This window comes from Cervus canadensis, chromosome 11, assembly GCF_019320065.1.
Source record: "Cervus canadensis isolate Bull #8, Minnesota chromosome 11, ASM1932006v1, whole genome shotgun sequence".
In the NCBI taxonomy this organism is placed as follows: Eukaryota; Metazoa; Chordata; class Mammalia; order Artiodactyla; family Cervidae; genus Cervus; species Cervus canadensis.
Window position 1 is genome coordinate 14,767,230 of NC_057396.1, and position 23,242 is coordinate 14,790,471.

The 23,242-nt window shown below is 37.3% G+C and overlaps 1 protein-coding gene across 4 annotated transcripts in view; it reads left to right on the top strand.

The window, feature by feature from the left end:
- The window catches only part of ELMOD1 (ELMO domain containing 1), an 83,002-nt gene that overhangs the window by 44,818 nt on the left and 14,942 nt on the right, over nt 1-23,242 (top strand). For all 4 annotated transcript variants that reach the window (XM_043482630.1, XM_043482631.1, XM_043482633.1 and 1 more), the window contains 3 exons: nt 15,835-15,968; nt 18,923-18,991; nt 22,403-22,453. In XM_043482630.1, coding sequence (XP_043338565.1) covers nt 15,835-15,968; nt 18,923-18,991; nt 22,403-22,453 — 254 coding nt within the window. The remainder of the gene's footprint in view (nt 1-15,834; nt 15,969-18,922; nt 18,992-22,402; nt 22,454-23,242) is intronic.

Sequence of the window (23,242 nt, forward strand, 5' to 3'; positions counted from 1 at the left end):
TTTCTAGAATTCAAAACGGCAGTAATGAAATTGGAAGAAAACATTTGTTTAGCTGCTTTAACTTATTTTATTGAAAAATGTAAATAGAAACTGTAATTTGGAAAATGTATCCTTTTGTGATTTTGTGTGTAGTATGTATTTTTGTATATGTAAATACTTAAGCAGATGACTCTTTTATCCCTACTAATGAGTGCTAGATCTGATGTCAATCTTTAAAAGTAACAATAGTTTCATTCTTAACAATGGTTTCTTCTTTTTCTCCTCTGCTTACTTTTAGCTACTTAGTGGCTGAGCTTCATCCCTTTGGTTGTTTTTTCCCTGTGTTCTGCTAGGGATAGTCAACTTTAATTAAATGAACTCAAAGGCGGGAAATAAGAGGTGATGAAAGAGAAAAGAAGTGTTGTAGTTAACGCACTGGCCATATGCTCCTGAACAGTTCATTAAAATGACTAAAATGCCCTCTGAATCAATGACATTTGGTTACCTGATATACATCATCTTAGTTGATCTGTTGTATGTGTCCTGGCACATAGGTTTTCAGCAAAAATGAGTGAATGAATGAATTATTGAAGTCATTAGATACAGATCAAGAACTTTTATGATATGACTTTTATCTGTGGTCACAATTTGAGTATGTCGGTGTTATTTTTATAGTCACAGCTATAAGAGATAGGCGGGGGATGATTGTTTCTGTTATTTAGTAGCTAAGTCGTGTCTGACTCTTTTGTGACCCTATGTACTGTAGCCTGCCAGGCTCCTCTGTCCATGCGGTTTTCCAGGCAAGAATAGTGGACTGGGTTGCCATTTCCTTCTCCAGGGGATCTTCCCAACCTAGGGATCAAGCCGTGTCTCCTCCATTGGCAGATGGATTCTTGATGATTGTTATCTTAATTTTTTTCATCATTAACTTTATTTAAAAAAACTTTTTTTATAGAGGTACTGTTGATGTACAATATTATGTTTCAGGTTATACACAGTCAAATTGAAAATGAAAGTGGCTCAGTTGTGTCCAATTCTTTGAGACCCCATGGACTATACAGTCCATGGAATTCTCCAGACCAGAATGCTAGAGTGGATAGCCTTTCCCTTCTCCAGGGGATCTTCCCAACTCAGGGATTGAACCCAGGTCTCCCATATTGCAGGAGGATTCTTTACCAACTGAACTATCAGGGAAACCCTAAATAATAATTCATAATTTTCAAAGGTTATACTCCACTTACTTATAAAATATTGGATATATTTCATGTGCTATACAAAATACCCTTATAGCTTATTTTATACATAGTAGTTAGTACCTCTTAATTCCCTACTCTTATCTTGCCCCTTCATGCTTCCCTCTCTCAACTGGTAACCACTAGTTTGTTCTCTATATCTGTGATACTTGTTTAACGTTTTATTTACTAGTTTCTTCTTCTAGGTTCCATATGTAAGTGATATCGTGTAGTATTTTTCTTTTTCTGTTTGATTTATTTCACTTAGCATAATATCCTCCAAGTCCATAGGGCTGAATTCCATTGTATGTATAATATATATACCATGTCTTTATCCATTTATCTGTTGCTGGGCACTTAGTTTGCTTCCATATCCTGGCAACTGTAAATAATGCTGCTATGAACATTGCAGTACATGTATCTTTTCAAATTAGTGTTTTCAGTTTTTTTGAACATATATTCAGAAGTGGAATTGCCGAGTCATATAGTAGTCCTATTTTTAGTTTTCTGAGAAACTGCCATACTGTTCTCAGTGAATGCACCAATTTATATTACCACCAACAGTATACAAAGGTTATCTATCTTTTCTCTACATCCTCACCAGCAGTTTTTACTTGTGGTTTTTTGATGATAGCCATTTTGACAGAAATGAGGTGATATCTCATTGTGGTTTTGATTTGCATTTCTCTGAGGATTAATGACGTTGAGCATCTTTTAATGTATCTGTTGGTGAAATATATGCCCTCTTAGAAAAAAAAAGTCTATTCAAATCTTCTGCCTAATTTTAATCATATTTTTTTAAAATTTTTATTGCAGTACAGTTGATTTGCAATTTGTGTTAGTTTCTGGGGGCTTCCTAGGTGGCTCGAGTGGTAAAGAATCCCACTGCCAATGCAAGATACACGAGAGATGATAGCTTCTGGTATATAGCAAAGTGATTCAGTTTCATACGCACACATATGTATATATATATTCTTTTTCATATTCCTTTCCATTATGGTTTATTACAGAATAATGAACACAGTTCTCTGTGCCATACAGTAGGAATTGTTGTTTATCCATTCTATATTTAATAGTTTGCATGTGCTAATCCCAAATTCCCAATCAATCCCTCCTTACCCACCGTCTTGGCAACCACAAATCTGTTTCCTATGTTCTGAGCCTGTTTCTGTTTTGTAAATAAGTTCATTTGCATCATACTTTAGATTTCACATGTAAGTGACACCATATGGTATTTGTCTTTCTCACTTACTTCTCTTGGTATGATTATCTCTTTCTTGTTGTTCAGTCACTCAGTCATGTCTGACTCTCTGCGACCCCATGGACTGCAGCATGCCAGGCTTCCCTGTCCTTCACCATTTCCCAGAACTTGCTCAAATTCATGCCCATTGAGTCAGTGATGTCATCCAACCATTTCTTCTGTCTTCCCCTTCTCTTCCTGCCTTCAGTCTTTCCCAGAATCAGGATCTTTTCTGGTGAGTCAGTTCTTCCCATCAAGTGGCCAAAGTATTGGAGCTTCAGCTTCAGCATCAGTCCTTCCAATGGACATCAGGACTGATTTCCTTTGGGATTGACTGGTTTGGTCTCCTTGCTGTCCAAGGGATTCTCAAGAGTCCTCCAACACCACAGTTCCTGCAAATGGCATTATTTCATTCTTTTTTATGGCTGAGTTGTGTTCTATTTTTATCCATTCATCTGTCAATGGACAGTTATGTTGCTTCTATATCTGGGCTGTTGTAAATACTGCTGCTATGAACATTTGGGTACAGGTATCTTTTCAAATTATACTTTTGTCCAGATATACGCCCAGGAATGGGATTGCTGGATCAGATGATCAGCCTATTTTTAGTCTGTTGAGGAGACGCCACACTGTTTTCCACAGTAGCTATACCAGTTTACATTCCCACCAACAGTGTAGAAGGATTCCCTTTCCCCCACACCTCTCCAGCATTTGCTATTTGTAGCCATTTTAATGATGGGCCATTCTGACCAGAGTGAAATGATATCTCATTGTGGATTTGATTGGCATTTCTGTAATAATTAATGATGTTGAGTATTTTTTTCATATGCCTACTGGCCATCTGTATGTTTTCCTTGGAGAAATGTCTGTTTAGATCTTCTGCCCATTTTTTGGTTGGGTTGTTTGTTGTTTTGTTATTGAGTTGCATGAACAGTTTGTATATTTTGGAAACTGAGCCCTTGTTGGTTGCATTGTTTGCAAACATATTCTCCCAGTCCATAGACTGTCTTTCATTCTGTTTATGGTTTCCTTTGCTAGGCGAAAGCTTGTAAGTTTGGTTATCCCCTGTTTGTTTATTTTTGCTTGTATTTCCATTGCCTAGGGAGGTTACTGGTGCTAGACTTTGTTTATTGAGAGGTTTTATTATTTTTTTTTTCATATTACTGATTCACTTTCATTACTTGCAATAGAACTGTTTATATTTTCTATTTCTTCCCCAGTCAGCCCTAGGATATTGCACTTTCTAGGAATTTTTCCATCTCTTCTAGGTTGTTCATTTCATTGGCATACAGTTGTTTATAGTAGTCTCCTACAATCCTTTGTGGGCTTTCCTGGTGGCTCAGATGGTAAAGAGTCTGCCTGCAGTGCAGGAGACCTGGGTTCGATCCCTGGGTCAGGCAGTCCCTTGGAGAAGGGAATGGCAACCCACTCCAGGATGCTTGCCTGGGAAATCCCATGGACAGAGGAGCCCGGCAGGCTACAGTCCATGGAGTCACAAAGAGTCGAACACAACTGAGTGACTTCATTTTCTTCACGATCATTTATATTCTGTGGTGTCAGTTGTAATTACTTGTTTTTTTCCTTGTTGAGTCTAACTAAAGGTTTATCAATTTTGTTTATCTTTTCAAAGAACTAGCTTTTAATTTCATTGATCTTTATATTATTTTCTTTGTCTCTGTTTCATTTATTTCTGCTCTGATCTTTATGATTTTGTTACTTCTGCTAACTTAGGTTATTGTTTGTTCTTTTTTTAGTTGCTTTAGATGTAAGATTAGGTCTTTATTTGCATTTTTTCTTATTTCCTGAGGTAAGGTAATAGGTTTTATTAATATAAACTTCCCTCTTGGAACTACTTTTGCTGCATTCCTGGGTTTCAGATCATTGTGTTTTCATTTGTCTCTAGGTATTTTTAAATTTTCTCTGATGTCTTCAGTGATCCATTTGTTTTTTACTTTTATATTACTTAGCCTCCATGTGTTTGTGTTATTGTAGTTTTTTTCTTGTTGCTGCTGCTGCTTCTAAGTCACTTCAGTCATATCCAACTTTATGCGACCCCATAGACGGCAGCCCACCAGGCTCCCCCATCCCTGGGATTCTCCAGGCAAGAACACTGGAGTGGGTTGCCCTTTCCTTCTCCAATGCATGAAAGTGAAAAGTGAAAGTTAAGTCGCTCAGTCGTGTCTGACTCTTCACGACCCCATGGACTGCAGCCCACCAGGCTCCTCGTCCATGGGATTCTCCAGGCAAGAGTACTGGAGTGGGGTGCCATTGCCTTCTCCCATTTTTTTTTCCTTGTAGTTTATTGCTAATCTCATAGCATTGTGATTAGAAAAGATGCTGGATATGATTTAAATTTTCTTAAATTTTTAAGGCTGACCTTGTGGCGTAGCATGTGGTTAATCCTGGAATATGTCCCATAGCTCCTGAGAGTAATGTATATTCTGCTGCTTTTGAATGGAATGCTCTATAAATATCAATTAAGTCCATCTGGTCTAATATGTCATTTAAGGCCTATTTCCTTATGATTCTCTATACGGATGATCTGTTTGTTGATGAAAGCAGAGTGTTAAGTCCTCTACTATGATTGTGCTGTCGATTTCTCCCTTTATGGTTGTTAGTATTTACCTTACATATTGAAGTGCTCCTATATTGGGTGCATATATATTTATAATTGTTGTACCTCCTTCTTGTATTGATCCCTTGATCATTATGTAGCATCCTTCTTTGTCTCTTATAACAGTCTTTGTTTTAAAGTCTATTTTGTCTGATACAAGTATTGCTACTCCAACTTTCCTTTGATTTCCTTTTGCATGGAATACCTTCTTCCAATGCATCACTTTCAGTCTGTATATATGCCTACATCTGAGGTGGGTCTGTTGTAGACAGCATATATAGGGGTCTTGTTATAGTATCCACCCAGCCAGTCTATGTCTTTTTATTGGCACATTTAACCCATTTACATTTAAGGTAATTATCCATATGTGTATTCCTATATCAATTTTCTTAATTGTTTTGGGTTTGTTTTTATAGGTCTCTTTCATTTTCTTCTCTTGTGATGACCATCTTTGGTGTTGTGTTTGACTTGCTTTTACTTTTCTGTGTGTATATATTGTGGTGTGGAGGTTTGCTGTTCCCATCAAGTTGTGATATAACAGTTCATCTGTTTACATGGTTTTTTGTCTGTCTGTTTGTTTTGTTTTGTAAATTGCTAGTCTCTTTCCCACCTAGAGAAGTTCCTTTTGTTGCACAGTTGATTGGGTGATTCTCTTAGCTTTTGCTTGTCTGTGAAGCTTTTGATTTCTCCATCAAATCTGAATGAGGCCTTCTAGGTAGAGTGTTCGGCTGTCGGTTCTTCCCTTTCATCCCTTTAAGTATGTTGTGCCACTCCTCTGTCTTGCGGAGTTTTTCCTGAGAAATCAGCTGATAACTTTATGAGAGTCCCCTTGTATGTTATGTAGTTTTTCCCTTGTTGCTTTTAAGATTTTATCTTTGTCTTTAATTTTTGTCAGTTTGATTACTCTGCATCTCAGTGTGTTCCTCCTTAGGTTTGTCCTGCCTCGGACTCTCTTCTAGATCTTTGTTAAACATTTCTTACATCTTCTCAATCTTTGCTTCCATTTTCCCCCAACATCCTGTATTATCTTCAGCATTATTCTGAATTCTTTTTGTGGCAGATGGCCTATCTCCACTTCATTTCATTGTTTTTCTGGGATTTCATCTTTTTCTTTCCTCTGAAACATAATCTTCTGCCTTTTCATTTTGTTTAGCTTTCTGTGATTGTAGTTTTCTTTCTGGATGCTGCAGGATTTCAGTTCTTTATGCTTCTGTCTGCCCTCTGGTTGATGAGGCAATCTAAGAGGCTTGTGCAAGTTTATTGTTGGGAGGGACTGGTGGTTAGTAGAACTGTATCTTTCTCTGGTGGGCAGGACTGTACTCAGAAAACTTTAATCTGCAGGGTGGGCCTGCACTCCTTTTCTGTCAGTTGTTTGGCCTGAGGCAACCCAGCCCTGGAGCCAGAGGCTCCTCTAGGCCTCTAGGAGGGCTTACACCAATGAGTACTTCCTAGAACTTCTGCTACCAGTGCCCTTGTACCCACACGTAAACCACAGCCACCCCCACCCCTCTGCAGGAGACCCTCCAACACTAGCAGATAGATCTGGTTCTGTCTCCTTTGTTCACTGCTCCTTTTCCCTGGACTCTGATGCACACAGGACTTTGTGTGTGCACTCCAGGAGTAGAGTCTCTGTTTCCCCTAGTCCTGTGGAAATCCTGCAGTCAAATCCACATTGGCCTTCAAGATCAGATTTCCTGAGAAGTCCTAGTCCCTTTGCCTATTCCCCAGGTTGGGAAGCCTGACGTGGGACTCAGAACCTTTGCAACAGTGGGAGAACTTCTATGGTATAATTGTTCTGCAATTTGTGGGTCGCCACTACGCTAGTATGGAATTTGATTTTATTGTAATTGTGCCCCTTCTACCATCTCATTGTGGCTTCTCCTTTGTCTTTATACATGGGGTGCTTTTTTTGGTGGGTTCCAGCATCTTCCTTTTGATGGTTGTTCAGCATTTAGTTGTAATTTTGGTTCTCTTACAGAAGGAGGTGAGCGCACATTCTTCCACTTCACCATCTTGAACCAATCTCCTGCTTTTTTTATTTTTATGATCTAGTAGGTTGATTATATCTCCCATACTTGGAGTAGTGGCTTTTTGTAGGAGATGTCCTATGTGTCCCAGCAGTAAACTTCCCTCTCTTTACCCGAGCTTTATGTTTTAGGGAGTCCACCTGTGAGAACTGCATGGGCTCTTCTGTTGTGGGGAGCTGATTATGTAGGCAGTGTGGCAGACTTGTTAGTCACTGATCCCGTTGGTTGCCAGACTCTGCTTTGTGTGGGGGCTTCTGCCTGCTGGCTGGTGGGACCAGGTCAGGCGGCAGCTGCTGCAGAATCGTGGGTAGCCCTGAGGCTCGTGCTGGCACATTGGTGGGTGGAGTGCAGGTCTAGGGAGCTGGCTGCAGGACCAAGGGGGTCCCAGAGCTGGTGTCAGATTGCTAGTGGATGGAGTCAGTTCCTGATACAGTTGGGTGTAAGGTCTGGAGCACCCCAAAGCTTGTATTGTTAGCCTGCTAATAAGTGGGGCCAGAGCCTAGCTGGTCCCAGTGCAGGGCCTGGCCTACTGGCCGATAGGCCGTGTACATAGGCTTGTGACTGTTATCTGCTCCCTGGTGGGTGAGGCTGCTCTAGAGGCTAGAGAAGGTCCCCTAGGGAGCAGGGCCAGAACCCAGGTGATTCTTAGACTGGTGCCTGCCCAGTAATTGAAGGAGTTGGATTCCTGGTTCTCTGATTGGAAGGGCCATATTCCAGAAGCAACTGTGGGTTTAAAATGTCATAAGGTCACCTAATCTGCTGGTGGGTGGGGCTCTGTCCCCATCCAGTTAGTTGCTTGGCCTGAGATGTCTAAGTGCTGGTGCCTGCAGTATTCTGGGCCAGAGCAGGGCTGGGTCCTGGGTCTACAGTGGTGCTTGCCAGTACCACTATCCATGTGGTAGAATGAACTCCTCAAAATAGCAGCCATAAGAGTCTGTGTTCTCGGGGTGAGCTGCAGTTGCCTTCTCTCCCCCTGGAAGACTCTGCAAGATCAGCAGGTAGGTCTGACCCAGGTGCCTATCAAATTAATGCTTCTTGGCTGAGTCCCACTGCGTGTAAGATTTTGTGTGTGCCCTTTAAGGGTGAAGTTTCTATTTCCCCTAGCCATTTGGTAACTCAGAAAGAAAGACCCCACTGACCCTCAAAGTCAGATACTCTGGGGGCTCATCTTCCCAGCACAAGACCCCCAGGCTGGGGAGCCTGATATGAGACTTAGACCTCTCACTCCTTGGAGAGAACCTCTGCATTTCTAATATCTAATTATCCTCCCATTTGTGGATCACCCACCTGGAGTATGGGACATGACTATATTGTAACTCCACCCCTCCTACCCGTCTTGTTATTCCTTCTGTTAATCTTTAGTTGTAGAAGATTTTTTTCTGGTAGATTTTGGTCTTTTTCATTGATGATTTTTCTGTAAATAGTTGTGATTTTGATGTGCCTGTAGTAGGAAGTGAGCTCAGAATCTTTCTACTTTGCCATCTTGCCCAATCTTGCTTTTCATTACTGCAGAGATAAGCAAACTAAAGTATGTTAGTCCAGTCTCCAATTCACACAGCTAGTGAATTACAAAGCTATGGCTGTCTACTTCTATAATAGGCACTTTGAGGAAAGACATATGTTCTACCCTCAAATGGCTTGTAATCTAATTTGGGAGGTATTCTACATCTACAAAAGTCACTAAATCTTATCCATAGAGTGTCTCTAAAATACCTCTCAAATGATTTCTGTTCCCACTGCCTTATTTTAGCCATCATTTCCAACTTGAGCTAATAGAATAGCCTTTTAATTCTGCCACTGACCATTAGCCTCCTTCCTTCCATCTTCTAAAGTACCACTGGAGGGATTATTTTCATTGTATTCTCAATTACAAACTTCAGGTTTCCGGTGTCTGGTAGTAGAAAACCAGAATGCATCTTCACATGCATTTTGGACCCTTCCCAGTTTATTTCTTTAAGCTATTTCTCCTTTATCCTATTATGTACAGTACATTTTGCCCCATACTCTTGTCATTCACCATGACCCAGATTAAGCCACGCCATCCAACTTGGGGTTCACAAAATTCTTTAGAGCTAAAATAAGAAAACCAAAACTTGTAGGTCAAAATCTGGCCTGTCACCCATTTTTCTAAGTAAGGTTTTATAGGAGCACATCCATGCTCATTGATTTATATGTTGTCTATGGCTGCTTTTATACCCCATTGAAAAAATCAAGTAGTTGTGGCAGTGAGCTTATAGCCAACAAAGCCTTAAGATATTTGCTGTCTAACCCTTTACAGACAAAGTTTGCTGACCCTTGGTTTAGAGGCTTGAGTGATATATTGCCAGATTGTTTAATTGCTTTCATTTATATAAACATAAGAGACCATTATCAGTGTTTCTTCTTATAAACTATGAAAAAGAAATCTGGGGCTTCCCTGGTGGCTCAGCAAAGAATCTGTCTGCCAGTGCAGGAGACATGGTTTCCATCCCTAGCCCAGAAGGATGCCACATGTCACAGATCAACTAAGCCCAGGCACCACAACTCCTGAGCCCATGTGCTGCAGCTATCAAAGCCCATGTTTCTAGAGCCTCCACTCTGCAACAAGAGAAGTGACTGCAATGAGAAGCCCATGTACTATTGCAACTAGAGAATGGCCCCTGCTCACCACAACTAGAGAAAAAGCCCAGCAACGAAGTCCCAGAACAGCCAAATAAATTAAATTATTTTAAAAACCCAAAATTATAAAGTTATTTTAAAAAGAAAAGAAAAAAAAAAGCCTTGATTGTTATGGTCATTTAAGCATAGGCTGGGATAAAACTGATTAACATCAGTTTACACTTATGTAGCACTGTCCATATGCGTTATTCAAACGGACATCCTTATTAAGTGTTTTCTAACCAAATTAATAGTAAAGGCAAAACTTTAGGTGCATTCATGTACTTAATGGGAAAAATTTAACTCAAAATTAAGAGGTCTGATCTTAGAGCTGCTGCTTCTTCAGTGGAAACATAGACAAATGCCCTTTTTCTTTCTGTTCTGCAGCAAACCAGAGACAGGGCAGAAGTGTTCAAATACACTTGCGATAAAGTCTGAATGCAAAGAGGAGAGAATTAAACAGGGCACAGGATGGTGGACTGACTCAGCATGCAGCTTTCACATCTCTGGCTTGTCATCTGCACAAGAATGACCCTTCTAACCCTTGTCTTCTGCGGATGGCAGGTGGCTTTGTAATAATTCTACTCCCAGTAGTATAGCCTTAGATGGCTAGACTCATCAAAGCCCCCCACCAGAGGCCCACCACCTTAGTTAAGATTTCAGTCAGCTTCCAGGTGCAAGAAATGACCTTACCTTTCAGAGCTACCCTGCTGCCTCCTGGTATTTTTCTGGGAAGAGCCTATCTATCAGAAGAGAATCCAGTAGGCAGTAACTCAAGCATTCTTACAGGAAATGTACACTTGGTAGCACTTCATGTAAGTGGTTTAGCATCACTGGTTTTCATTTTCCATGAAAGTGACGTTAAGAAATTAAGAACACTTTTTAGCCATTAATCTCGTCTGTTGTGATACAGGAAATTATTAAAATGGAATTTCTTTTTTAAATTTATTTTTAAAACATTTTATCATTCAAAGCTTTTACTTTCCCAAACCAAGTATTCTCTGAATGAAGGAAGTTTATCATTTAACTGTAGAAATGAAATGCTTGCTGTTGGCATTTTACTCCACTCACTTGATCAAACCAGGTATTTTTAAATGGTGTAGGGCCTTGAGATTACTTCCAGATATTGTTCAAGTGAATATGATGAGCTTTACAATCTGTTTTTGTTTGCTTGGTTTTCACTGTGGCAGTAACCAAATCAGTTCCCAGAGGATTTTTTTTTTAAGGAGATCTTTTCTCTCAGTTTTTTGTACTCGTCCAGTGAATTATAGCATTTTGTCTTTTGATGAATAAAGAGCACTGGCAAATTCTTATATGGGGAATATAACAAGAGATTTCTGGGAGCTTCCCTGGTGGCCCAATAGTAGAGAATCCACCTGCCAATGCAGGAGACACTGGTTCGATCCCTGATTTGTGAAAACCCCACATGCGTCAGAGCAGCTAAGCCTGTTTGCCACAACTCTTGAGCCTGTGCCCTAGAGCCCAGGAGCTGCTCTACTGAGCCCATGTGCTGAAACTACTGAAACAATAGAGCCCATGCATCATAAAAAGAGAAGCCACTGCAATGAGAAGCCTATGCGTTGCAACTAGAGAGTAGCCCCGCTTGCCTCAACTAGAGAAAAGCCTGCGCAGCAATGAAGAACCGGCACAGCCAAAACTAAATAAATATTTTTTTTAAAAAAAAGAGATTTCTTATATCAGTTTGATATTTTACTTTCAAGCATGATAGATATACTTTCTTTTCTCTGAAAATTTTTCTCACCCTTTAGATTGAATTTACCTCTTGTGCTAAAACAAAATATTGTATCATTTGAATAATAAGTAATTTTGCATTAATGCCTAAAAGAACTTTGATGAATTACAACTTTTTGTTAGTATTTCCTGTCATTGAACTTTCCTTTATACTATGTCAGATGTGACATATACTGTTCCCTTTAAGTTTTAAAATCCATATGACAGAATTAGCAATTTAAAAGGTGAATTATAGGGAGGGGGGATCGGGATGGGGAATATGTATAAATCTATGGCTGATTCATATCAATGTATGACAAAACCCACTGAAAAAAAAATAAAGGGAAAAAAATTTTTTTTAAAAATTAAAAAAAAAATAAAAGGTGAATTATATCTTAAATAGTAACAGGAAATTTTATATTTCTATTTATCCTTGTCTATAATGAAGATATAACATGAAATGTTATTAATATCCTAAAAAGTAAATTGTTTACATACCCATCTTCATTTACTAGAAAAAACTAATATTTTGAACATTACATATATATACAGTTGAGGGTTTCAGTTTTTCTCACTCTCTCAAGTAGTAATACATACTGCGTTTATTTTTCTATAGGAAGTTGAAAAAGTACAACCAGTTTCTTAAGCAGTGAAGAGCATAATGTCTAGAATTTATATTTGTCCAGTAAAATGCAATTGATCATAAATTATTTTAGGTAACTGTTAACAATGATAATATCTTTTTGAGGTTTATTCCTGAACATTATCCAAGAAAGCAATGGCAACCCACTCCAGTACTCTTGCCTGGACATTCCCATGGACGGAGGAACCTGGTAGGCTACAGTCCATGGGGTCACTGAGAGTCGGACTCGACTGAGTGACTTCACTTTCACTTTTCACTTTCATGCATTGGAGAAGGAAATGGCAACCCACTCCGGTGTTCTTGCTTGGAGAATCCCAGGGATAGGGGAGCCTGGTGGGTTGCTATCTATGGGGTCGCAACAGAGTTGGACACAACTGAAGCAACTTAGCAGCAGCAGCAGCATGAACATTATTATCTTTTTATTTTTCGTTGTTGCTCAGTCATGTCTGACTTATTATGACCCCATGGACTGCAGCACGCCAGGCTTCCCTGTCCTTCACTGTCTCCCGGAGTTTGCTCAAACTCATTTCTATTGAGTTAATGATGACATCCAACCATCTCATCCTCTGTCGCCCTCTTCTCCTCCTGCCCTCAGTGTTTCCCAGCATCAAGGTCTTTTTCAATGAATTGACTCTTTGCATCAGGTGGCCAAACTATTGGAGCTTCAGCTTTAACATCAGTCCTTCTAGTGAATATTCAGGGTTGATTTCCTTTAGGATTGACTAGTTTGATCTCCTTGCTGTCCAAGGGACTCTCAAGAATCTTTCCAGCACTACAGTCCAAAAGCATCAATTCTTCAGTACTTAACCTTTCTGGTCCAACTGTCACATCTGCACTTGACTACTGGAAAAACCATAGCTTTGGCTATATGGGCCTTTGTCGACAAAGTGATCTCTCTGTTTTTTAATATGCTGTCTAGGTTTGTCATAGCTTTTCTTCCAAGAAGCAAGTGTCTTTTAATTTCATGGCTGCAGTCACAGTCCACGGTGATTTTGGAGCCCAAGAAAATAAAGTCTGTCACTGTTTTCACTTTTTTCCCCATCTATTTGCCATGAAGTGATGGGAGTGGATGCTATGATCTTAGTTTTTTGAATGTTGAGTTAAGCCAGCTTTTTCACTCTCCTCGTTCACCTTCATGAAGAGACTCTTTAGTTCTTCTTCACTTTCTGCCATAAGGGTTGTATCATCTGCATATCTGAGGTTATTGATATTTCTTCCAGCAATCTTGATTCCAGCTTGAGCTTCATCCAGCCCAGCATTTCGCATGATGTTCTCTGCATACAAGCTAAATAAGCAGGGTGACAATATATTTTTATTTTTAATTGAAGTGTAATTGCTTTACAATGGTGTACAGCCACATGAAATAGCTCTATGTATATACATATCCTCTCCCTATTGAGCTTCCCCACCACCGTCTCACCTGTCTCGGTCATCACAGAGCACCATGCTGAGCTCCCTGTGTTCTATAGCAACTTCCCACTAGCTATCTGTGTTGCACATGGGTGTATATATATTTCAATGCTGCTCTCTCAATTCATCCACCCTCTCCTTCCCGCTGTATTCACAAGTCCATTCTCTACTTCTGTGTCTCTGTTCTTGCCCTGTAAATAGGTTCATCAGTACCATTTTTCTAGATTCCACATATATGTATTAATATATGATATTTGTTTTCCACATTCTGACCTACTTCACTTTGTATAACAGGCTCTAGGTTCATCCACCTCACTACAACTGACTCAAGTTCATTCTTTTTATGGCTGAGCAATATTCCATTGTGTAGATTGTACCACAATTTCTTTATCCATTTTCTGTCCATGGACATCTAAGTTGCTTCCATGTCCTACTTATTGTAAATAGTGCTGCAGTGAACATTGGGGTACATGTGTCTTTTTGAATTATGGTTTTCTCAGGGTATATGCCTACTAGTGGGATTGCTGGGTCATATGGTAGTTTTAGTCCTAGTTTTTTGAGTAATCCCCATACTGTTCTCCATAGTGACTGTATCCATTTACATTCCCACCAACAATGCAAGAGAGTTCCCTTTTCTCTACATTCTCTCTCGCATTTATTGTTTGTAGACTTTGTGATGGTAACCATTCTAACAGGTGTGAGGTGATACCTCATGGTGGTTTTGATTTGCATTTCTCTAATAATGAGCAGTGTTGAACATTTTTTCATGTGTTTGTTGACCACTTTGTATGTCTTCTTTGGAGAAATGTCTGTTTAGGTCTTCTGCCCATTTTTTGATGGAGTTGTTTTTCTGATATTGCATTGCATAAACTGCTTGTATAGTTTGGAGAGTGATCTTTTGTCAGTTGTTTCATTTGCAATTATTTTCTCCCATTCTGGGGATTGTCTTTTCATTTGTTTATAGTTTTCTTTGCTTTGCCAAAGCTTTTAAGTTTAATTAGGTCCTGCTAGTTTATTTTTGTTTTTATTTCCATTACTCTAGGAGGTGGGTCAAAAGGATCTTGCTGTGAATTGTGTCAAAGAGCGTCCTGCCTATGTTTTCCTCTAAAGAGTTTTGTAGTTTCTGGCCTTATATTTCAGTCTTTAGCCCATTTTGGGTTTATTTTTGTGTATGGTTTTAGAAGGTGTTCTAGTTTCATTCTTTTACATGTAGCTGTCCCATTTTCCGAGCACCACTTATTGAAGAGGCTGTCTTTTCTCCATTGTATATTCTTGCATCCTTTGTCAAAGCTAAGGTGCCCATAGGTACATGGGTTTATCTCTGGGCTTTCTATCTCATTTCCTTTGTCTGTATGCCTGTTTTTGTGCCTGTACCATATGCTGTGATAACTAGCTTTGTAGTATAGTCTGAGTTCAGGAAGGTTGATTTCTCTAGCTCTATTTTTCTTTCTCAGGGTTGCTTTGGCTGTTCAGGATCTTTTGTGTTTCCATACAAGTAGCAAAATTTTTTGTTCTAGTTCTGTGAAAAAAAATGTCATTAGTAATTTGATAGGGATTGCATTGAATCTGTAGATTGCTTTGGGTAGTGTAGTCATTTTCACATATTGATTCTTCTAATCCAAGAACATCTTTCTTTGTTCAACTATATGATCCTTATTTATTCTCATCCCTGTTATAGATGAGAAATGAAACTCAAGTCAGTTCACTTTCTTTTTGTTAACAGTGCTGCTAATTGTTTTGCTATAAAGTTAGCTAATCATTTCTGAGGACTTGAATAATGCATGACCTCAAAATTATTCCTTTTCTTCCCTTCCCTTTACTCTCTTAAATGTTTTTGAAGATTCCAAAAATCTTCTGTAGAAGATTGTGTGTATGTATACACACATATACACATAAACATATCACTGACTAGGAACTAAAACAGAAAGATTAAACACACTAAAATATACACAAGTATACATTCCATTGCCTTCAGTACAATGACATCATCACATGTCATTCAGCCTCTGGAAAATTCCACTGTATTTTTATGAGAAGATGAGAGTAAAAAGACAACTAACCTCTTAGTTCTATTACAAAATAATTTTTGCTTCCCAGGCTTCCTGGAAACATCTTAGACTCCCTCAAGGAGTCTTTCAGTCATACTTTGAGAGCTGTTGTCATAGATAATTGAAAGATAACCAGATCTGCAATTGTAATATACTTGCATATATTCAGATTTCCCAAGTTCTTCTTAATAGTGTAGTTTACTAAATTTTAGCCAGTAAGAAATAGTATTATATCTGTGTATATTAACAAGCTAATTTTTTCTTTGTCTTCAGTTATGGAAATTCTTGAAGCCCAATACTCCACTGGAATCCCGGATTTCTAAGCAATGGTGTGAAATTGGTTTCCAAGGTGATGATCCTAAAACAGATTTCCGAGGAATGGGACTTTTGGGACTGTACAATTTGCAGTAAGTAAAATGAAGAATGGTTGAGTTTTAAAGTGATGTCTGGCCTCCTCATATTGAAATGTCAAAGTTGAGTTATTAGTCCTAGAGGCCACTGCCCAGAAGACTCCAAGTAAACATTCAAGTCCTCTGACTTCAACTCAGGTTCATAAAATTTAAAAAACTACTACCATCTTCCTTTTATCTGGCAAACTTTATGCATTCTTTTAAACAAGTCTCAAATTTATTTTAATTATTTTATTATGAAACATTTCCATTGTATACAAAAACAGAGGAGAGATTATAAAGAATCCCCTTTATACTGATCATCCAGATTTAGTAATTATTGACATTTTGAAATACTTGCAGCACTTTTTTTTTGGTAGAATTATGTTAATGAAAATCTTATACTGTTTGTAGTTTCAGTCTCATATGTCAATATGTAGCTTTAGAAGACATGAATATTACCTTATGTTAACCCCAATGACATTATTACACCTAACAAAATTAACAATGATTCCTTGGTATTATCTATATATCCTGACCATATTCAAATTTCCCAGTTCTCTCAAAAATGTCTTTTATAGCTGGTTTGTCATAATCCAGTTCCATGTAAGATCTCTGCATTGCACTTAATGATTATCTCTCTGGTCTTTTTTAATTCAAGCAATTTCTCCCCCTCTGTCCTCCCCTTTTGCACCCCCAATCCTGTCATTAAACTCATGCAAGAATCTAGGTCAACTTTCCTGTACTATGAAATATCCCACAGTCTATATTTGTCTGTTTGCATTTGTACCCATCGTGGCATTTCTTGAAAATAAGAGATATTCGAAAACACTTGAATAGGTTCATGTTGAGAGTGTAGCATCCGCACTGTCAGTTTTACGCTGAAATGAGTCAGAGGAATCACAGCCTGATGTCTCCATTGCCGTCTAGCCATTTAACCATTTCCTAATTTTGTTTTTCTTCCCACAATTTTTGGCTGGAAATCTGTAAAGACTGTTTCTTTTATTAAATACGGTTGTTTGGTTTCTCTAAAAGACAGGCAGGATAGCTGCTCAAGTAAATAAGTTACCAATTTTCAGAGGAAGGAGTTGGTGCCCTAGTGCTTTTGTTAGTGATCAAACTTTGGGTTTTTTTTTTGGCTTTATCTCTATATTTTTAAATTATCATTTTAACTCCTGGTTTTTGTGTGCTTATGTGATTTAATAATTGTCCTCATTATTTTTTTCATGCTTAAATTGGGTCATTTGTAGCCATTCATTTTCAAGAAAAAAGGAGTCCTTATGGTTGTTCTTAGGAAGGGTAGTGATATGTTTTTAAAAGAAAAAATGACGTTTTTAATAGCACCCATTTCCCCCCTAGATCTTTGCTTTTATTTTAAATTTATGAAGTTTAATAATCACTCATGCCTTTTTTTAAGATGGTATATATTTTATACAGTTTTAAAGGTCACCTTCAATTTACAGTTATGAGAAAATTTTGCTTCCACTCCCCATGTTTTAAAATACATCCTTGTAGCTTGTCTTACACCCAACAGTTTGTATCTCCTACTCCTTTACTCCGATTTTGTCCTCCTCCCCCTCTCCACTGGTAACCACTAGTTTGTTCTTTATATCTGAATAGTCACCCATTCTTTTATAAAGTGTTTTAAATGTTACATTATTATGTAATGTGTGAATGGATAGAAAAGTAAAGGTGGGGTTGCAAATAAGTATGTAAAGGATGAGCTTTTGATAAGTACAGCTGGGACAGTTGACTTTCCGTTTGAAAAATAAATATCTACCTCACCTCAGTTTACAAGTGGAATGTCAAAAACAACTATTTACAACTTTTAGGAGAAAATCTTTGAAATATGTGAGTAAAGAGGGATCTCTTAAAGACAAAAACCAAAAAAGCACAAGCTGTAAAAGAGAAATCAATGGATCTCAGACATTAAAAGTGAAACTTTCTGCAAGATAAGCCACCATAGATAAAATGAAAACCAAGGTTGACATTCATATATGATAAAGGATCCATCTCCATTATAAGAGGCTCTGAGGCTTCATTTATCTTATTTATTTGAATGCATTTGAAGATATACTGGACCAAGAAATATTAACAGATAGGCTATAAAAGGAGAAACCTAGATGACCAACAAAAGTATGAAGAGACTCAATTTCATTAATAATCATGGATATGTTTATGAAATTTGCTATCTTTGAACTTTTTGAAAGAAAATTTAAGAGCTTGTTTTATCCTTTAGATATATTCAAGAAATTATATATGCATCAAATCAAATAATATATGCTATTCTTAATTGTATTTTATAATTGTCTTTATGAAGTAACTTTTATGATGTATTTTTGAGGGTATGTAAGCTTTTTGCATTTGTTAGGAAATTCATTGCCCTTTTCCCCCCAAAACAGAAATTTAACATCTCTATGCTCTGTAAGATGTTTCATCCAAAATTTACCCCAAGAATATTCTCCAAGAAGATACACTGAACCTCATCTAGTCTCATCCTTCCTCTGCTGTTTGGCTGTCAGAACCTCTCACCATGTTGCCTTCATCCAGGCTTTTTCTGCCTTCTGAGGGGCCTCATTCTGCCTTCCTACTAAAAATCTATAACCCTCTTCTGTAAAGCAATTATCCTTCAATTAAAAAATAAATAAAATTAAAAGCAGACAAACAAAAGAATCTATAACCCTCATTAAGAATATCTTTGGCTCTCTGGGGAATGGTAAAGTTCACAGTTAAATTTTCAAACCTCCTGGAATCATTACTAAAACTTTGTGGGTTTTACAAGTACCCTATTAGATTCTCATTGTATTTGGAAAATTCTGTTATGAAAAGCAGTTCATTCTCTGGAGCAGCTGAAACAAGTGATATCACTTATTTTGGTATCCGTTTCTGAATCCAAAATGACCTCAAATTGGGTTGAAATGAATGTATTCTAAAGGTCTGGAGTTATGGTTTTCTTTTCCCTCCAACTATAGGTATTTTGCAGAAAGAGATGCTGCAGCAGCTCAGCAGGTCCTCTCTGATTCTCTTCATCCCAAATGCAGGTAATCATTAAAAATAAAAGGTGAATTAGGTTTTGTAGATTAGGTAGAATCAGCTTCATCTCCTATATGGCTCTATTGATGAGATTCTCAAGAGAGTCAACCCACCAGAAGTGAGGCTTAAAGCTCTTTCAAACAAGCACTTTTGACAAATGCTGAATAGGAAGGTTAAAATGTCAGACTTGTTACAGGTTTTAGGATATAAAGTGGCACTGTTCAAGTGAAATATGTATTTACCTGAAGGGATTAGTAGTACCTCTGGTGTCTGGGAGGATTGAGGAGATGGGCATAGAAGAAGGAGAAAGTAGAGTATGAAAGAGGTGGGAAACAAGGGACCACAGAGGGGGAACAGAGGGAAGAATGGAAGTCGAAGTCAGAGACCAAGTGAGAAAGTCTAAAATTGCTGAGGCTCTTTTATTTTCTTAATAAAATTCTAGATTGTAAATTGTTTGTGTTTTCATTTAACTTTCTAAATTTTTTTTAACTGATTGCATTAAGGGATATCACTAAAGAGGAAATAAGGTATTTTTCTTTGCTTTTGCTTTTTCTCACTTTTATTTTAGGCTAAGTATGGGTAAGAATTTTTCAAGAAATATAAATTCATGAAAATTTTCTAAAAGCAAACATTTCCTGACAGTTTATATAATATAGTTCATTACATTTGGCTTGCATTTTGGTAAAGGAAAAATCAGATTAGACTGACCTGATAGAAAATGTCACGAGTCTTTCTACAGCTGTGTCTATTGGAAAAACATTTTGAAACGTCACCTAAAGGCTGAACACATTACCACATACCTCTGATCCCATCTACTCCAAGAGATGAACATTTTATTTGGGAATTTTGTTGCACAAAGCATATTAACTCTCCTATTAATGTATTTCTAATTGTATTATTATGAAGAGTATATACATGCTTTAGTCACTCTTATTGTAAGGAGTTCTTCTATTATGTATTCATATTTTTGTATCACTTTTTTCTCCTCAGCATGAACAGAGTCCTTGTTAGTGTTCATGATTACTAAATAAGGCCCAAATTTTATCATACCACTCTCAGAATCTATGAGTGGTATAGACTGACTTTGGGGCTCCCCTCTTATCTTACTATTATACTGACTATAGCTTCAATGGCTAAGATTCATTAAATTATACTATACTTCCCAAATTTATAATTATAATCTTTTACAAGGTTAAATTTTCATTTTCTTTACCTTTTATTTACTTTAAGAAAAACACTAAGATCCCTTAACTCTTTCTTCATATATTGCATGGCTGAAATCAAGCTATTTTAATTTTTTAACTACATCGAATTACATGTTTCTGTTAATGTAGAGATTCTGAAATCTCTATAATTAAAATTGACTGAGGAGTCTGTGAGCACTGTTATTCTGTGGAGAAGCATTAGTTAGAAGACATGAATCCTTCACGGTCCTTGGGAAGTGGCAGTAAGCTTAAAATATTTGTTAATAAACTGTTGGAGAGGGATTAATTTTGTCTATGAGCGATCTTGAAAGAAAAGCTTTATAATTTTATATCCTGTGTTGGCCATCAGAGAGGGAGTATTGAGGGTTTGTGTGTTTACTCTTATTTAAGAAGAAACTAGAATGTGTGGGGTGGAGGAGCATGCAAATCCTTTGTCCCTCAAGCTACAAATAAAATTGACTAGATGAAGTTCAACTATTAACCACTTGAAATTGATGGTAAATGTCACTGAATACAAATCAGAATGTCTTGAAATCACCACTGTCCTTCACCAGTGTCTGAAAGAAATATTTATTAACCCATTGTGATATCACCCTAGATTCTTTCAGACCCTGAATATCTCAGGTGTTGAACAGGGAGAAGCCAGGAAATACTAAGGAAGGTTTTTCCCTGCCTACCCTTCAGCAAGCATTATACATTGTTGCTCTTGTGAAGATCTATCCTGAAGTAACTTGAGGGATAAAAGTAGATTCAAGTTTAAGAGGAGAATTTTGACAGTTTGTTTTTGTGCTTGTTTGTGGTGTGTGTCTCCTGAAGAGAGGAGTTCCTTCTGTTTGGGTTGGGACATCCTATAGAGTATCATTACTTAAAAGTATTGAAATGAGTGGAGGTCATTTGGCCTTTTCTTATATTTCCAATGCAGGTAGATGTAATTTAACAAAATACAGAGACACTATGTATTTATAAAGTTTTGTTGAAAAGAGCTGCTTATAAATTTGTTTATACAAAATTTCTTTAATTTCACACCTAACTCTTTTTAGTTTGGGTATGAGTTGTTTAAGGTAAAAATCTCCTGATGCCTCTTTGGCTGATAATTGGCAGTTACACTTTAAAAAGAAGTGGCTTATTTTAACATGAATTAAAGACAGTTTCTTTGAATTAGAGCCAGTCATTTATAGAATAGAAAGTACTTAGAGTAAAACACCAATTTTGCATCTTTTTCGTGGGCTTGTGCTGTGTGTAACATGTGTGTCTTTTGATGTAGTGTTTGCACTGTTTTATGAAGAACTCTTTCTGTTACTTATATGGAAGCTAAATGTTCATAATAACTCTAGTTTTAGAATTGTATTTAGTTCCAAGACTAACAACAGTTTTTAGTGTAGAACACTGAATGAAGGTCACGTTGGCCGCAAAGAAGAATGCAAGGTGGTTCCTGCCTACCAGATGTTGGCAGTATGGAAGTGGGTGAGAAGGGGTATAAGAAAGTACACAAAGTAATAGAATGCAAGCTAGTATTTTCAGAAAGCCTTTATTATAGAACCCTTTCCTCAGATAGTCTTATTCAGAAGCTGTAAGTATAAAAAAGTGTTAAAATGTATCTGCTGCGGTTTAGTTGTCTTGGCTTAGCCAGAGGAAATGCTACAGCACTTGTTGGAACAGAATTTTTAAAGCTTATGTGTCTCTCCTTGCCTTTTCCCCTCCCTCCCTCATTTTCTTCTTTCCTTCTTTTTTTCACTATCAGTAAATGTTTATTTGGCATCTGCTGTGTATAAGACATCACAAATAAGGCTAAATAATATAATTTCCATGAGGGAAAACCAGATGAAATGCAGGGTGGGGAATCATGAGAGAATGAGGTAGCATCTTGCTAGAGGAGAGAGAGATACCAGGCAACGTTTCATGGAGGAAGTATTGTTTGATAATTAATGGATAATATAAAAGAGTATGCTTGATTTTTAGGTCTGTCTCTCACTACCATAATATAGTGAATAAGGGATAAGTACCATGGCTTTAAATAATTCCATTTCTGAGCTCTGTATAAATTACACTGGAGCTTTTTAGTTAATAACATTTAAATTGATTAGTGTTTGATAACTGAGTTATAGACATCCCCACATCTAGTCAACAGTTTAAAAAAAAAACATTAAAAGAGAACAGGTGCTAATTAGAGATCAAATCTTACATATTTATTTATTTGTTCACTCATTTATTCAGCAAATTCAGCAAAGCAGAATGGGAGAAGAAAAGGATGGATAAAGCAATTGGGTGAGTGTGGGACTCCATATATAAAGGGTTGTCAGTCCGAACCAGAACCAGAACAAAAATATCCTAAGAGCACTGCAAAAAATGACGAGGATGAAAATCTCCTTGTCCTGATGGAAATAAATAATCCAGTTTTGAAAAGAACCTGCTTATGTTTTTTGGATTTACTTATATGATTATATGATACTGCTTTGCCTATGTTCTAGTCAAAGGTTTAGAAAGTTACAACTATATGGAAATGATTTTCAAAAGTCATAATTTGGAATTGTATTTGCTAGTTTGAAGGATTTCTATCAAGTGTCAGGCTATTAGTTAAAATTTTACTTTATAAAATTTTTTATAATGCCTCATGTCATCCAAAAATATTTCTGAACAGAGAACTTCTTTTTTATGTGCTGGATTTATAGTGCCAGAGAAGACTTAAGAACTGCGTTTGACTTAATTTTGAATAGACGTGTGGAAAATGAACTAGAAAATATACGCTGAGTATTAAGATACTAATTTTTCCTCATTTTAAGAGTAATATTTTATTTATTATAGAAATTTTAAAAAATACAGAGAAGTAAACAAAAACACCCTAGTCATATCACTCTAATATACCCATATTAATATTTGTAGTATTTGAGTCTCTGAATATTTTTGTTCGCATTTGAATGTATATAATAAAACTTGGCTTGTTCCTTATATATTGTTTTATATCCTGCTTAAATCATCTTAAGGAATATAGTTTTACTAGCTGTAGTACACTATATGAGATTATCATAATTTATTTCACCAATCATCTTCTTTAGG